The sequence below is a fragment of the Brienomyrus brachyistius genome, chromosome 12 (assembly GCF_023856365.1).
Source record: "Brienomyrus brachyistius isolate T26 chromosome 12, BBRACH_0.4, whole genome shotgun sequence".
Classification (NCBI taxonomy): domain Eukaryota; kingdom Metazoa; phylum Chordata; class Actinopteri; order Osteoglossiformes; family Mormyridae; genus Brienomyrus; species Brienomyrus brachyistius.
The window spans coordinates 5,615,074-5,631,390 of NC_064544.1; the positions used below are offsets into that span (position 1 = coordinate 5,615,074).

The 16,317-nt window shown below is 47.9% G+C and overlaps 1 protein-coding gene across 6 annotated transcripts in view; it reads right to left on the reverse strand.

The window, feature by feature from the left end:
* Positions 1 to 16,317, reverse strand: part of LOC125704918 (type II inositol 3,4-bisphosphate 4-phosphatase-like) — a 143,651-nt gene that overhangs the window by 1,717 nt on the left and 125,617 nt on the right. For all 6 annotated transcript variants that reach the window (XM_048971067.1, XM_048971066.1, XM_048971068.1 and 3 more), the window contains 9 exons: positions 14,772 to 14,963; positions 14,260 to 14,398; positions 11,713 to 11,891; positions 8,946 to 9,069; positions 8,723 to 8,849; positions 3,847 to 3,984; positions 2,221 to 2,318; positions 1,760 to 1,872; positions 938 to 1,092 (listed from right to left, as the gene is read on the reverse strand). In XM_048971067.1, the coding sequence (XP_048827024.1) occupies positions 938 to 1,092; positions 1,760 to 1,872; positions 2,221 to 2,318; positions 3,847 to 3,984; positions 8,723 to 8,849; positions 8,946 to 9,069; positions 11,713 to 11,891; positions 14,260 to 14,398; positions 14,772 to 14,963 (1,265 nt within the window). The remainder of the gene's footprint in view (positions 1 to 937; positions 1,093 to 1,759; positions 1,873 to 2,220; positions 2,319 to 3,846; positions 3,985 to 8,722; positions 8,850 to 8,945; positions 9,070 to 11,712; positions 11,892 to 14,259; positions 14,399 to 14,771; positions 14,964 to 16,317) is intronic.

Here is a 16,317-nt window from a genome sequence, read left to right on the forward strand (position 1 = left end):
AATTCATATATCGGCCCGACCCTATTAGACAGGAAAGGAGGCTGCTGACAGGCCGCAGTGGAAAGCGAGCCCCCTGTTGTGAGTGGGGGCTCGTCAGAGATAAAGAGGCCTGTGAAAACATGCAGGTTGGTAAGACCTGTCTGCTCCTAGCGAGCTGCAGAATGAGCGGCCCTGTGCTTCCTGCAGCAGATTCTATTGTCCCACACATCATACAGCAGGAACTGAAAAGTGATGACGATACACCGCAGGCTGAGAAATCCCTGCCAGATGTCCGGACACTTTCCGACATTTAAGAATAAAAAAGCTGATTAAGTGACTAAAGCTCTGCATTCTGACCAGCTCACCAATGCAGGTCTCAGACTCTCACTCCCCTTTATTGTCTTTGGCTTTCCATCAAACCCCACTGTCCAAAATTTTGCTGGCTACCCCACCTGAAAATCCTTTTAGCAGGGAGTTTTTCACTCCGTCTTACGAGTGTCCCTAAAATAGCAGTAGTTAACCTCCGGTGCAGTCTGACGTAATGAGCAGCTGTGTTCAATTAGCCATGTAAAGAAAAACACATCTCTAGCCAACTGAGTATATGCCACGAAGACATAATTTAGCATGTGGCATGGTGGTGCAGTGGTTAGCACTGTTGCATCACACCTCTGGGACCCAGGTTCGAGTCTCCGACTGGGTTACATGTGTGCGGAGTTTGCATGTTCTCCCCATGTCGTCGTGGGGTTTCCATCAGGTACTCCGGTTTCCCCCCACAGTCCAAAAACATGCTGAGGCTAATTGGAGTTGCTAAATTGCCCATAGGTGTGCATGTGAGAGTGAATGGTGTGTGAGTGTGCCCTGAGATGGGCTGGCCCCCCATCCCGGGTTGTTCCCTGCTCCTGCCCATAGCTTCCGGGAAATGAGTCGCACCTTGTAACGAGAGGGAAGGATGACCTACCTGCGCATGCAGTCCAGGGCCCGGCTGAAGTTCTCGCTGTCCAGCTGGTGCTCGTCCCTCAGAAGCGAGCACTGCTCCAGCGTGACCGACATTGACGTCCGGTCTTTGGCACTTTTACAGCTCGTGAACCGAATGCCATTGAGCCTCCTGCAGATCTGTGTTTAAAAGACCAAAATGAGTATTAGAGACTCGTGTATTAGCTGAGCATTTGTTCTGCCTCGCTTTCCCAGTGTTTCACTGCCCTCCTGTGAGGATTACCAGCCTGGTAAGTGTGTCTTCCACTTTCTCTGTGTCTACACGTGTCTCCTCCAGGATCGAACTACTGGATTTCTGACCCATCAATGGAAGATCATATATTGATTCAGCTCTCTGGGAGGGAGCAAAAAGGTGGGGGTCCCCGAGGACCGGGTTGGGAAGCATTGTTCTAAGAAGGCTGGGAACCCTTAGCTGCTGTTGGCCCTTTTGTCCAGTCTACAATTTTTTATTTTTTTTTATTCACCTTTATTTAACCAGGCAAGACAGATTAAGAACATGTTTCTTATTTACAACTGTGGCCTGGAAAGGGCAAAGCCTTTACAAAACCCCCCCTCTGTTGGTCCTTTTGTCCAGTGTGCAAAACCCCCCCTCTGTTGGCCCTCTGCCTGGGACATTCCCTCAGCCGTCTGAACTTTACAGGAATACACAGTGCATATTATCTAGTAAAGTCAATTTAGGCGAAGCACGTAACCGCAATAGTCGTATAAAGACAATACAGTATATTATGTTTCCTTGAGTGATTTCCACCAAGGAGAGAAGGTAGCCTGATCTCCACAGTGTCCTCACCGCTCCTGCCAGCCACAGGATTTCCACATTCTTTTTCTTGCGAGCTGCGACGTGCTGACTGAGACTTCCCAGTAGCTCCTTCAGGTTGGTCTGGGTCTGGAAAGGAGGCAGACCTGCAGGAAGGGACAGCCGCGTACGGGATGAGATGGTGGCACCGCGCCCGTTGGAGGGCTGGGGCTCTGCTTCTGTTCTTAGGAGGTACTTCCTCCCGGCAGTAATAAGAATGTCACAGTAAATACATGCCAATAACTGGCACTGCAATCCCCATATTTCGTTTTTTTGCTATTTTTTGTTCTTCATGGGTATATTTTGTTTAAGTCTGCTGGTAGGCGAGCAAGAATTTCACTGTAGATGTACAATATTGTATGTAGATGTTGTATAAATGACAAAGGTTTCAGATCTCCAGCACACACAAATGCATGCTCATTTACTCTGAAAGCAAGCAACTTTCTTAGACTTACATTTTAATGGAACCTTATCGCTTAAGGACTTGTAATAGTTTTCCAAGTGATAAAAATTTTTCTGATTTATCCTCTCCTGTAAGGATACGTCACCGAACCTGAAAAACAGCGATGAATAGATTAACTTTAACACCTGAAAAGGGGCCATGTAAGAGCTACCGTGACTTCAAACAGCAAGACAGCAAACAGCGAACCTACGCCTGATAACCCTGTGGTGGCTGCTGACACACCACACAAAAGGGGCTGCACTACTTCAGAAAATTTTAAGTTGACAGTTATGACATGAAAGACAAGTTGATGTTGATGAACCACTGAGGATGTCACAGAAGAAGGGAACATCGACATTCTGTAGCACTGTCGCCTCACACCTCTGGGACTTGGGTTCAAGTCTCTGCCAGGAGTCCATGTGTGTGGTGTTTGCCTGTTTCAGAAAATGGATGGATAGATGGATGGACCAGCAACATATTTATAATTCATTATTAAATCTGGCCAGCAGATGTTTCATTTTCCGCAGAATGAAAAACGATGTAACATTATTCCACCCTTTGTCACGCCCCGCTCGTTCTACTCTCTCGTCAGCCACGCCCCCTCATCTACGTCGTGTGGACGGTCGCCTGCGGTCCCCCTGGCTTCGGCTCAGGGGTCGCCTTCGGTTCCGCCTGCGGCACATCATGGGCCGGCTACAGTCCCGCTCCGATGCCACATCGGTCGCCTGCTTGTTGGCCAACCTCTTCTTGTCGGTTGCCTATGCCTCGGCCACTGTTCCCTCCTCCCCTTCGCCTGTGTCCCCTTCATCTTCCTCCTCCTCCCTTCGCTGGTCCCTCCGCCTTCCTCCTCGCCCCCTCTGGCGTTCCCTCCAGCTCTCCGTTTCCCCCTGCCCTTCCCATCTCGCAAGTTTCATCACCAGCACCGATGATATTAGACAGTTTATCAGTTATTGATCATATCTTCCGATGCATAGATATAAAGATGCAAGCAAAAGGGCATTCATTAACGCCTGAAATGTAACGGAGGTGCAAAAATAATTCCATTTACTCAGTTTTTGCTCCACTACTTCTATCTCTTTTCCCCAAACTTCCACATAACTGGTATTGTATGAGGCATCCATGCTGTTAGTATCATAATCACATGATCAGTGACTAGTCGACGTCAAACTTAAGGCGTCGTGGCAGAGCAGTCAAGTCGACTTGTCGTCTAGTTGACTAGTCTGTCGACCCCCCAGCCACACTGGCATTTTTCATGATATTTGTTCACGCAGAATCTGCTTTTCTTTGCTTTCTGGAAAAAACTAACAGCTTCTTATAAATGAAAAGAATGATTAACAATGAGGGAGTGCAATCATGGATTTGAATTGAAGAAGTGTTTAAAATTGGTTGCCGTTGCAAAGCTTATCAATTATTACCACTGAATCGGGCATAATATTATGTGCAAATTGCAGGCTTTAATTTGTTATATCTCATATATATTTACAATAAACATTCCACGCTAAAACATTTTGGAAGAAAACATGCCTAATATACGCAATATGAACCATGCAACTGAAAGCTTCCTTCCTGCTATGTAACTGCTAATGGGAGATTGTGGGAAATGCTCATTCATGTCAGCTGTGACCATGCCAACCTGTACCTCTCAGCCAGTGTCTGCTGCTGGTTGATCCCCACATTGAACAGGACCGGGTAAACGTGCAGCGGCTGACCCTTGACCTCTGCAGGGAGGAGCCTGAACACACGGCACGGCAGCGGCACCTCGACGGTGTAACATTCCCTGAAAGACAAGAAACGCACTCAAGCATCTTCCGCCTGTGGAGTCTCTGACAATGAAAAGCCAGCACTGGGCGCATCTCCAGTGGCTTTTTGGAGAACTTTTTAGTTTCGGATATCAAATGATCATTTTTGGTCTTTGTTATGTTCTCAGGTTCTTTTGTGTTGCATTAAATGTGTGTGACGATACAATTAAGTGTTATGGACAACCAAGAACTGAGGACATTCTGACTCCTTTATTGTGATTTTTAGTGTATTTGCATACATAAACTAAATGCTGTTCCCGTTACAGTGAACCGTGTCATAATTTACAACAGACAAATATCACAGTGAACAAAGAAATATCGAAATGACAAGAAGGGCACAATATATAAAAAGCAGCTGAATAAATATATTCAAAAAGAATAGCTGGCAAAGTGAGCAGTGTTAGGAATAAATATAAAGGGATGTGGGGGGGTATGTCTGCTTGCGAGGAGGTTTTGGGAGTTCAGGGGTCTGATTGCCTGGGGAAGAAGCAGTTAGGGGCCTGATGGTTCTGGTTTGGATCTTTTTCCAGATAGCAGGGGAGAAAACAACTGGTGGGAGGTGTAGGAGGGATCTCTGAGCACAGTGTTGGGGGGGGGGGGGGGGTAAGTTTCCAGCAGAGAAGGGAGGAGGAGGAGGACCAGTGATCTTTTCAATTGTCTTCACCGTCCTGTTCAGCTGGTGGTGTTCAGTCACTTTGACTTCCTGGTTCAGTAACTGCAAACAGTAGGTCAGTACACTTTGAGTGGTGCCCCAGTGAAAGTTACCGAGGGCTGGGAAGGGGAAGCTGGCCCTCGATAGTCTCCAAAAGGGAAAGAGTTCAGCTTTGAGGATGAGGACGGTGATAAAGGTTCAGGTCAGGTCTCTCTGCCGCATCGCCATCATGCCCGGCTGGGCTGTAGGGATGGCTGGTATGGAGCCAAGAGGCCCTATGGATGTCACCAGACAGGCGTGGGGAATCTCATTTGGGACTGCGGGGCCAGGGGCCGTTACCAGGACAGCAGGGTGAGGGGGGCACCACCAAGGCCTTGGGACGTCATTGGGACTGTGGGATCAGGACTGGAGATAGCGGAGGAACCTGTAGGGTTAGGGTTCGCGCGGGAACGAAGAGAGACACAGGAACCAGGGGAGCCAGGTTGACGGCCATGGACTGAATGTCCTCGTCTCCCTCGAGGGGAGATAGAGACATAGCAGACCCCCTTCCGAGACCCTCCATGGAGCATGGAGGATCTTCCTGTACTGAGACCTCGGGTGATCCATGGAGCATGGAGGATCTTCCTGTACTGAGACCTCGGGTGATCCATGGAGCATGGAGGATCTTCCTGTACTGAGACCTCGGGTGATCCATGGAGCATGGAGGATCTTCCTGTACTGAGACCTCGGGTGATCCACGGCTCCACGGTGTTATATATAAAACCACACATTGTTGTCTGTCACATAACTTCAACAAGTTTCCAAATGGAGGCAGAATCAAAGATATCCATTTCCGCCTGGCACTAACCATGTATTCCTTCACATTACTACGCCACAGATAGGTCCCCAATGAAAACCCTGCATTCCCGCATCACAGAGACTCTCATCTCAACATTTATAAGATTATATTTGCGCCGGCAAATATTTATATTTCAAATGAAAATTTCAATAGGTGCAAGTAGCCTTTCCTCATAAAGATATGGAAACTGCGCCGGCATTTGTACATCAAATCATGACGTATCCGAGTAGCCCAGAATATCCTGAAAACAAACCATAAAGCACGTGTGGCTGATGCATGTATGTAAAATGTAATAAACCTAAAATCAAAGGGACAGAAAATGGAGAGGGCTGAAAGGGTTAAGCGAAAGGGTGACTGCGACTAATCTGTGGAACAACCTCCCATTTAACATGAGGGTTTTCAGCTGATGTTCGTAAACAGTAAAGGGTCTTCACTGTCCACAAACTTTAACTGAAAGCCCACTTGTTGATACTGGCATTGAGCCCAGATTAATGACATTTCTTTGTAGTTCTTTCTCTCTCCTTAGGGATTGTTGTTGGACTGGAAACTTTGGTCAGAGTGAGATTTTCAATTCAATTCAAGACAAGTCTGCACACACCTGCACATGCATTTACACGTAGATTTATTACCTTGTACATAGCTTGCAAACTACCTCAATGCTTTTGATGTAGCAAATTTTAGGTCTATAATGGAATGATATATATTTGCCGTAAGCTTTCTTGCCTGTGCATGAGAGTCTGAGAACACAGGTGTCACGAAAAAATGTGTGAGAGTTAACAAGCCTGCTTACAGTATGTGTTTACGATACTGCAAGTTATCTGCAAATCTCGTACGGCACTTTGGTAAACTTTGTTTAAAAAACGTTTTATAAAATTAGAATTCACTTAGTTTCTGTAGCGTTGTGAGCAAACTTGTGGATGGAGTTAAATGTGGCAGGACGGTCATGGGTTAGGGTAAAGAACGGCGGCTGAGCCCAGGGGTACCGTACAGGTACGGTAAGTGCGTTCTCACCGCGGCGGAGTTTGCTATGTAGCTGCCAACCGTATTTGTGACCCATCACCATGAAATGAGTCTTAAGTCGCACTGGTAGAAATAAACCCATAAGACTCATTTCGCGGTGATGGGTCACATTAGTCTGCTGCCTCAGCAGCTGCTGGGGTATGATTGTGGTTCTGCAGTTTGCGTTTGTTTTACAAGCGGGTCACAATGAGATGGAATGTAGATACTGCATTGGCATTGGACTGATTATCTCTGTATGCAGATGGGAATCAGCAAGCTGTCCCGGTAAGAAAAGAAGGTTTATTTTTCTTCATTTGTTCACATGTCCATGTGTGGGGAGGGTGTTCAGTGTTATTAGTTATGAGCCGTTTTTAAGTGCTGTCTTTGTAAACAGCGCTTAAACAAAACCATGCTTTTTTCCTCCTGTATAAATTTCATCTCGCTCAGTCAAAATTACTTATAACGTCACTGAAATACATTAAAAACCTTAAAATTTAGGTCATATCGTCACCTTTTCTTTACACTCTTATTACAGGTATGATTGGAGCATTATCGAGTGTTTTTTTTTTTTTTTTTGCAATGTTTACCCAATGTAGCTCGTTTTGTGGATAAAGAACGATAATTGGTTTTGATCACTGGGGCCTTATGGAGGCACGAACAGTGACATCAGCATATTTTGAGAGGTGGGGGCCTTGCTGTACATACAAAAGGCATTGTAAAGCATTATACAATTGTTATTTGTTTAGAAGCTGTTCTGAGTGTCTAGGGAAGAGGTGCTCAGTGAAATTTAGCAGAGTCACTGTCACTTGTGACTTGATTTTTGTGTCACTAAAGATCCCAGGAATGTAGGGCTAACAGTGCGTCCTGAAAGTCCTGCATTTATACAGTGTGGCCCGTGCGGCATTTGATGTTCCTGCTTTTGCAGGCTTTCGCAATAAGATTCCATAGTCGACTGCCTTCAGAACTCGAACAGTAATGATGCTCAGCCATTCTGTGAGCGACACTGGCTGTGGCTGAAATAGCACACGATGGAACACTGCGTCACGAGGGATCACTGCGTCACGATGGAACACTGCGTCATGAGGAGTCACTGCTGCTTTCTGCCTTCTCATTATGATGCCTTTTCCCCTTTGTCTCTCCTCATCATTTCACTGTTTTAGGCTTTGTAATGGTTTAACAGCTCAAGGTGTGATGGACCGCCATCCCATCCAGGGTGTATCCCAGCCCCGTGCCCTGTGATGGACTGCCATCCCGTCCAGGGTGTACCCCAGCCCCGTGCCCTGTGATGGACCGGCATCCCATCCAGGGTGTATCCCAGCCCCGTGCCCTGTGATGGACTGCCATCCCGTCCAGGGTGTACCCCAGCCCCGTGCCCTGTGATGGACCGCCATCCCATCCAGGGTGTATCCCAGCCCCGTGCCCTGTGATGGACCGGCATCCCGGCCAGGGTGTACCCCGGCCCCGTGCCCTGTGAGGGACTGGCATCCCGTCCAGGGTGTACCCCAGCCCCGTGCCCTGTGAGGGACTGGCATCCCGTCCAATGTGTTTCCCAGCCCCGTGCCCTGTGATGGGCCGGCATCCCATCCAGGGTGTCCCCAGGATGGACAGAGCACAGTCTGGATGGGAATCCCAGGTTTGGCAGAGATTAACTGGCTGATCAGCAGAGTCAAACCACACAAAATTTACAAGGCTATTTGGTCAGATGGACCAGCTCATTATTTTTGCAATACTTCTTAACCCCTTAATCTTGTGCGCTCAGCGGATCTCCTGGATCATTTCCTTGACCTTCTCCTGGACCTTCTCCTGTACATTTTCCTGCATATTCTCCTGGACCTTCTCCTGGATGTTCTCCTGGACCTTCTGTGGGTTGTGCTCCTAGAATTTCTCCAGGACATCCTGTCGGACATTCTCCTGGCCCTTCTCCTGATCCTTCTTCAGGATATTCTCCTGGACCTTCTCCTGGATGTTCTGCAGGATGTTCTCCTGGAAGTTTTCCTGGACTTTCTGTGGGTCATGCTCATAGAATTTCTCCAGGACATCCTGTGGGACGTTCTCCTGGCCCTTCTGGATGTTCTGTAGGACATTCTCCTGGACCTTCTCCTGGATGTTTTGCAGGACATTCTCCTGGACCTTCTCCTGGATGTTTTGCAGGATGTTCTCCTGGACCTTCTCCTGGATGTTTTGCAGGATGTTCTCCTGGACCTTCTCTTGGATATTCTGTACTTACCTCCAGCCACACACTTTAGGCTGCAGATCCACTGCGTCGCTGGATTTAGCCTCGGTGATTTTAAATGTCACGCTGTGCAGATCTGCAATCCCCACCTCCATGTCCTCCAGCATGCCGATCTCCTCACCTAGGCAGTGAGGGCATGGTTTTAACTGAGCAATTTTAATGTACTTCTTTCTAGCAGTTGGTGCTGAACTGCGGTCCAGCCTGGTTCGGCACTTACTGTATGTGCTGAGCAGACTCTCAAACTGGGCCAGCACTCCTACCAGGTGGAGTTGTTGCAAGAAGCCCTCATCCTGCATCCCAGCATTAAGCCTCATGATGAACCCACAGGAGAGGGCAGTGAGCTGCAGGGGGCGACAGAGAACCACTGAGTTCACAGGGGGTACAATCCAGAGAACTTATGTACGACTTGAAATCGGGGAGACTCAGGTAAAGCTGCCTTAGGGGCTTAGTGCCCTGAATACACTGTGGACCCTCACAGGCCCCTGGCCAGACACACATGGGAGGTTCAACATGGGTGCAATTTGGAGGGGGGGTTTCAACCTTAGTTGAAATTGCAATTAATTCGCTAGATCAGCATTGCTCTGTGTTCTGTGCTGATACTTTGCACCTTTGCATAAGCAGTTTGCTGGTGCTCTATAGGAAGACGAAGTAACTGGATATATGTGCATCACGGCATATTAATACTAGGTTATGTGTTAACGTGCACTAACACACCCTCCCCCCCAGTGCAAAGATCAAACTCCATCCAAGGGCTTTGAACTCATACCCTATATGCCCGTTCGGTAGCAGCTGTATTTTGGGGCGAGGCTTTCAGACCCATTGTGTTGCTTCACACGGTCTGACAGGCTGACCGTGTGAAGGGGGTCCCTTGGTGGCCACTGGACCATTAGCAGCTGCTCAGTTGGCATGAGCCTTGGGCCTGTAATGGGATGAATCCTGGGATATAAGGTACCCGAGTGTCCGAAGGGCCTCATCAGGATTAACAACCCCGTCATCCTGCACGGTGGAGCATCATGACTGTGAATAACAATGTCTTGCAAATGAAATGATTCCTAAGATTTTGAGTTATATATTTGCTCCAGTGAGCATTTTATGTTATGGATCATGGTGGATCTGGTGCACGGACGAGGCGTAGTGCAGGCAGATAGGAAGGTGGACGACCCACTGGCAGCTCAAAGGACAAAACGGGGTTTATTAATCCAACTAAAAACAAACACAGGAAACACTTATAGAACAAAGGACCACGAGGTGCCAAAAGTGAAAGGAGATAAACAAAGACTAATTACAAAACAGGACAGGTGAGCATATCCAACAGACAAACAATCACAATCAACAAACCACTCGCAAACTAAACAGAGGCGGGGACTTAATTACAGACGGGTAACGAGACTAACAAGGGGCAGGTGAGATTAATCGACAAGGTTGGGAAAACGGGTCACAGGTGATAGTAATAATTAACTCAAGGAACTAAAACTAAGAACTAACCAAAACATAGAGAAATAGAATCTAACACTGGGGAATAACAGACATACAAGCATGGGCACAAAGAACAAAACCAAATGCAAATCACCAGACACAGGAACTAGAAAACCTCATATAAATGAAACAAAAATAAAGTGGGTGGGATTCAAACACACAACAGAGGAGTTCATAAACAACTGCATGCTCAACAAGTTGAGTCATGGGCCAACAGGGAACAAGATAAACACAAAGACTGACAACATGAGGGACGGGATGACCAGCAACGCCTGCTGGCCAAACGGGGAAGGGACACAGGGTGGGACAGTAGGAGCTGACCCTGATGATTTTGTCCTAGTTCCCTGTGTTACACGATCAGCTGTCATAAATTCACTGATCGCATTTTCCTGGTTGCTCATAATTTGTTTGCGGTTTGATTTGTTGCACAGTTCCTTCCAAATACTACAGATTTTAAAGAGAATTATAACACAGTAGAACCTTGGAACTCGAATGCCTCGGTCTGTTGAATGCCGTTCCTGCTAAATTCGGACCAATTCGGATTTCGAACGGGCCGGCTGACAAAAATCTAGCCGCTACTCAACCAAAAACTCGACACACGACACAACAAAACAGACCTTCTAAAACTTGTACAGATCGAGATACGTCTCTGATGGGCTGAGACAAAGTCAATTGGACCTCCTGGGATGCTGATGGCTATGAATCGCTCTCAGTCTCGCGGTGCCTCTCGACCGAGTTTGATGTGCAAAAGCTGTGTTCCGGTGTTCAGTGTGAATTTATTTGTGCTTTATCTACAGTGCATTTAGTGACACAGTAATTATTGCCCCTAAGAAAGTGAGCAGTGATAGCAGCAAACCAAACAGGAAAGTACTGAGAGCAACTGCAGAACTTAAAAAGGAAATTTTAGAGACTTGAAGATTAGCTTTATATTGATTGTCAGTGCTTTCTAACATTAGTTAGATATTTAAGCTTAAATAGTCTGTCATTTTGGGGTCTGGGACGGATAAAAAATTTTACATTTCTTAAGGGGAAATTTGACTTAGACCATGACCAGCTTTCGGGAACAAATTAAATTCGTGTTCCAAGGTACCGCTGTAATACTTTATTGACCTCCTGGGGAAACTCTCTTTTCACCTACGCCTTCTTGCTTTCCATGACATGGAGACATACGCATAGGTGAGAGCGAGCAAAGGGCAGCCACCCATAGTGGTACTATGGAGCTGGAGGTTAGGCGCTTTGTTCAAGGGCTCACAGACATGACGATGCTGAGGTCAGGCTCAAACCAGCGACCTTCTGTTCACAGGCTTAACCAACTGAGCCACGCACTGAGTCATAAGGTGTCCCGTCCACTGGCAGACCCCAGGCTGTGCCTTTATGGTCTGTACTGGAAGCTCAGTGTGTAAGGCGGCAAAGGTGTCGTAGTCTGCGATGCTGAAATACCCGGCACACGAAGACGAGAAGCAGAGCACACATTACCACTGACCACCAAGAGCACAGACGACACCTACCGCTTGACTGAAGACCGTGTCCCTCCTCTGCCGCAGCAGCAGACCCTGAGGGAGACTACACGCTGCCTCCTGCAGGAGAACGAACGTCATGGACTTCTTCGCTCGGTCTACAACCTCCATCACGCAGTCCTTTAACGTGACCACTAAGGGGTAGATTTTCTCTTGCCAACCATCTACATCTAAGACACAAAGGAAAAAAATATTGAAAACTTGTTTTTATTTACAAATAAATGCTTGCCTTTATTTAAAAATGTATATATTTTTTATGAAATGCTCTAATCTGTACTGCACTGTTCTCATTAGAAAAGCCCATCAGAATGTAATTATTTTTGATGCAGATGTGAAATGCTTTTATTTATTGGCTGTATTTGTACATGGGTACACGGACCGTGACCTTCGGCTCTCACTGGGACAGTTCGCAGCCGAGTGTGAAGCGGCTGGGATGAGAATCAGCACCTCCAAGTCCGAGACCATGGTCCTCAGCCGGAAAAGAGTGGAGTGCTCTCTCTGTGTCGGGGAGGGGGTTCTTCCCCAAGTGGAGGAGTTTAAGTATCTCGGGGTCTTGTTCACGAGTGAGGGAAGGATGGAGCGGGAGATCGACAGGCGGACCGGTGCGGCGTCAGCAGTGATGCGGGCGCTGCATCGGTCTGTCATGGTGAAGAAGGAGTTGAGCCAAAATGCAAAGCTCTCGATTTACCACTCGATCTACGTTCCTACCCTCACGTATGGTGATGAGCTATGGGTAGTGACCGAAAGAACGAGATCGCTGGTGCAAGCGGCCGAAATGAGTTTTCTCCACAGGGTGGCTGGGCTCTCCCTCAGAGATAGGGTGAGGAGCTCAGTCATTCGGGAGGGACTCAGAGTAGAGCCGCTGCTCCTCCACATTGAGAGGAGCCAGATGAGGTGGCTCGGGCATCTAATTAGGATGCCTCCTGGACTCCTCGCTGGTGAGGTGTTCCAGGTGTGTCCCACTGGGAGGAGGCCCCAGGGAAGACCCAGGACACGCTGGAGGGACTATGTCTCTCGGCTGGCATGGGAACGCCTCGGGATCCCCCCAGAAGAGCTGGATGAAGTGGCTGGGGAGAGGGAAGTCTGGGCCTCCCTGCTGAGACTGCTGCCCCCGCGACCCGACCCTGGACTAAGCGGGAGATGATGGATGGATGGATGGATAGATGGATGGATGAATGGATGGATGGCTGTATTTGTATCAGATGTGGAAAAAGCTGCATAAATGCTGTAGCTGAATTAGCTAAACTAGCTGAACTTTCCAACAGCTTCAGAACTACCATGTCAAATATGCAGCTATTCAATGAATAAACAACCTTGAGCAACAGTGTAACCGCACTGTTTTGATGTTGCACCAGCAGGGGGCGATGTTCTTAATTTTACAAGGTTTTCTCACAGCTGCCACCACAATGTTGTGGAAACTTTGATTTCATGGCAAATTAACACATCTGACTGCTGACCTCAACGTGCTGAGATACACTTACAAAGACTTCATCTTAAGGCACCCAGCCTTTGTAAACGGAACATTTTCTTACGACAAGCTGGGAAATAAATAGCACGTGTAATTTCAACCAAGTAGGCTGGGTCACTTGAAACCTGATATATTCCTGTCAGATACGACTTGCGCTGAAACGGCCGAGGAGTATCATCAACTCCGAAAGTTCACGTCTTTAGAACCATGATCATTCTCAAAACATTTTCAACCAACGGATGACTGATTACTTTTCTCTGCTAGCTCGTCCTCATGAAAATGCTGACTCCTGGGGAGAGAGGCCTTCTTATCTCGGCAAGTGTTTGCACAGAGCATTGCCACCCGGTCCCGCACACACGCTTGAGCATGCAGACACACGCAGACACATGCACAAACACGCACAAATAAAAGTTTTTGCACTCCTGGATCACTCCACATCCACAAGCAGCAGAAATGATGGTGAGACAGAGCATTTTTCAGCGCCTCTGAGTGTTTGGATTAATACAACGGGATGAAAGATTCAGCCACATCCTGAAACAGTTTAACTGATTCATAATATTCACATGCACCAAGTGAAAAAGAACAAATGTCGCCTGTTAGTGTGAGGGAACTGGGGGATAAAATGGCAGGTTTTCTTAACAGGAATCCTGGGTTCAGACATGGAAATAATGGCATGATTTTGGCACACGGTCTGACATTAATCAGAGATTAACAGCACGTTTGATCTCTTATTTATGGATACTTTGTTGATCTTGCTCAAGGACCCACAGATGTGCTGAGGCTGGGTCTGAACCGGTGACCTGCTGATTACAGGCACACAGGCTTAGCCCACTGCATCACACGCTGCCCCTTATCAACGGCACTCACATTCCAGACAGCCCCCCTCCACCACTTACATATTAAATACATATTTTTAGTTTAGCAGACGCTTTTATCCAAAGCGAACTACATTTTTCAACAGTGACACTCTGCCGACCCTGGGATTTGACACGCCGACCTTCCCGTCACAGGTACTGAACCTCACAGTTATGTCCCGTGTCTCGAGCCCCCAGAGGCTGCTGCATTCCTACCTGGTGTATGTGAGGTGATGACATCCGCCAACGTGGGCTCCGGGGACACTTCCTGCTCGTTGCTGTCGAGCTCCTGCAGCCTGTCTACCATGGCGATGATGCAGTTCAGGCTCTTGGCCACATTTGTCCACACTCTGTCCTGGAAGCATCCGGAACAACCAGCATGAAGCTCCTTTTCTACCTGACGTGATAACATCGAACTCCAAGAAAGCAATCCTCAGTCTAGGGATGTGAGTCGGCGGTGGCGGCGGTTTGCTTGTTTTATTGGATTTGATACGTCTGATACAACAATCAGCTCATTGCCCAGGTGCCATCTGTACACGTTCAGGTATATCAGCATGCAGCGTTTTTGTTTTACAGAGGGAGATCACCTGGACACTGATCTATGAGCGGTCAAGATGATTACAGGTTCGAGAGCCATTCGGCCAAATTGGAAGCGATTATCACTTGCAGGAGGGACGGATAAATGACCATAATCATCCTGAATGATTGGGGGGGGGGGGGGCACTTGCCCATTCCTCCTCATCGTAGTCCACGCGGGGAGGGACGGAGTTCTGCCTCTTCAGCGGCGCAGGTCCGTCCTCCCTGGGGGGGGAGCCGTTGGTGCCCACACTGTCGCTGACGTAGTCGGGTCGTGCCGCGTGCAGTGCCAAGTGGGCGCTCTTCACCAACTCCTCCTTCATGGCATGGACGAACCGCTCCGTCTGTGAAGAAGCAGCGCGCCGCGAGGCCAGGAAGAAAACAAAGGCACACATGGGTTACAGGCCCCAGTGACGTTAAAGGGAGCTGGGAGGGGCATCAGGGGAAACTTAAAGGTCAAATACATCTTAAGTGTAACTATGAAATAATGTAAGCGGATGGTGTTTTGCTCTGTGAGGTCATGTGTCCTGAAGTTGGACATCTGCGGTCCAGATAAACGGACGAGTTACGCAAATGTCAAATGTGGCTGCTGTACTTACAGAAACAAAACAGCTGAAATGCTAGAGCAAAAGCGCAGATGTGGACGTGCTTTTCTCCTGTGACCTTCTCGTCTTATTTTACATTTATTCAGACGGAGGTCCGACCCACAGAAGGGCTTTCGAAACAGCGGCCGACAGGAAACAGCTTTCTGATAGACATGCCAGGCGCAGACTGAGAGCCTGTCTTTCAGACTGAGGCTGATTGAGGACGCCCACATAATCTCTGCTCCCCCCCCCCCCCCCCGCCCACATCCCCAAGCCCCTCCCAAAATCACATCCGTATGCTGCCATTCCACCTCCTGCACTTAAACTCTGGAGTACCGCCATGTGGCAATTAGCTCCTCTGCTTATCTTCCCACTCAAATTTCCCAGCCCATTGATTATTCATTGCATTTTTGTGTGCAGCTGAACAAACTCACTGGACTGTTTTCGCGGCCCGTCCGTTATACGTGCTGTATTTTTCCCTGCTGTTTCCACATCCATATGCTTACTTTACTATTAGCGAGCTTAAAAGTTTAAAACCTGCAGCCTGGAGATATGAAAGCCAGCTTCAAGCTGATCGCGAGCCGGAGCTCGTGCTCCAGGTTGCCCTCATGCCTTTTCATTTAAGATGGAAATCTCTGCCACCATTAAGTGGTTCCCGAGGCCGCGAGATCCTCTCATGAGTCTGCAGAGCAGCTCAAGGTGTCCTGCTCTACCTACCGCTGCTACGGATCTTCGCTCACTGAGACTTGGATCTCAGGGCTCCTCCCTAAGCCACTAAACCCAAAAATGTCAGGCCACACTCCCTCTCGCAGGACCGTGCAGCCTGAAATCAAGGGACTGCACACAGTGCGCCGGCTTCCAGATCATTCTATGTATTTTTTGTATGAAAGGTCATGTGACTTCAGCCTAGCTCAGCTCTGAAGCTACGCCCAGCATTTCGTCTGACGGTGGCAAACTCCGCCTTTAACTTGTAGAGCTCAGCCTATCCTTTGAGAGAAGGGACAGAATTAGGGCTGCACAATTCTAAACCACAATCCTTTGGTTTAGAATTGAGATCAGTATTTTTTTCTCAGTTTTAATCGTTTATTGCTCTCGTTAAATTGCGAAAGAAAAC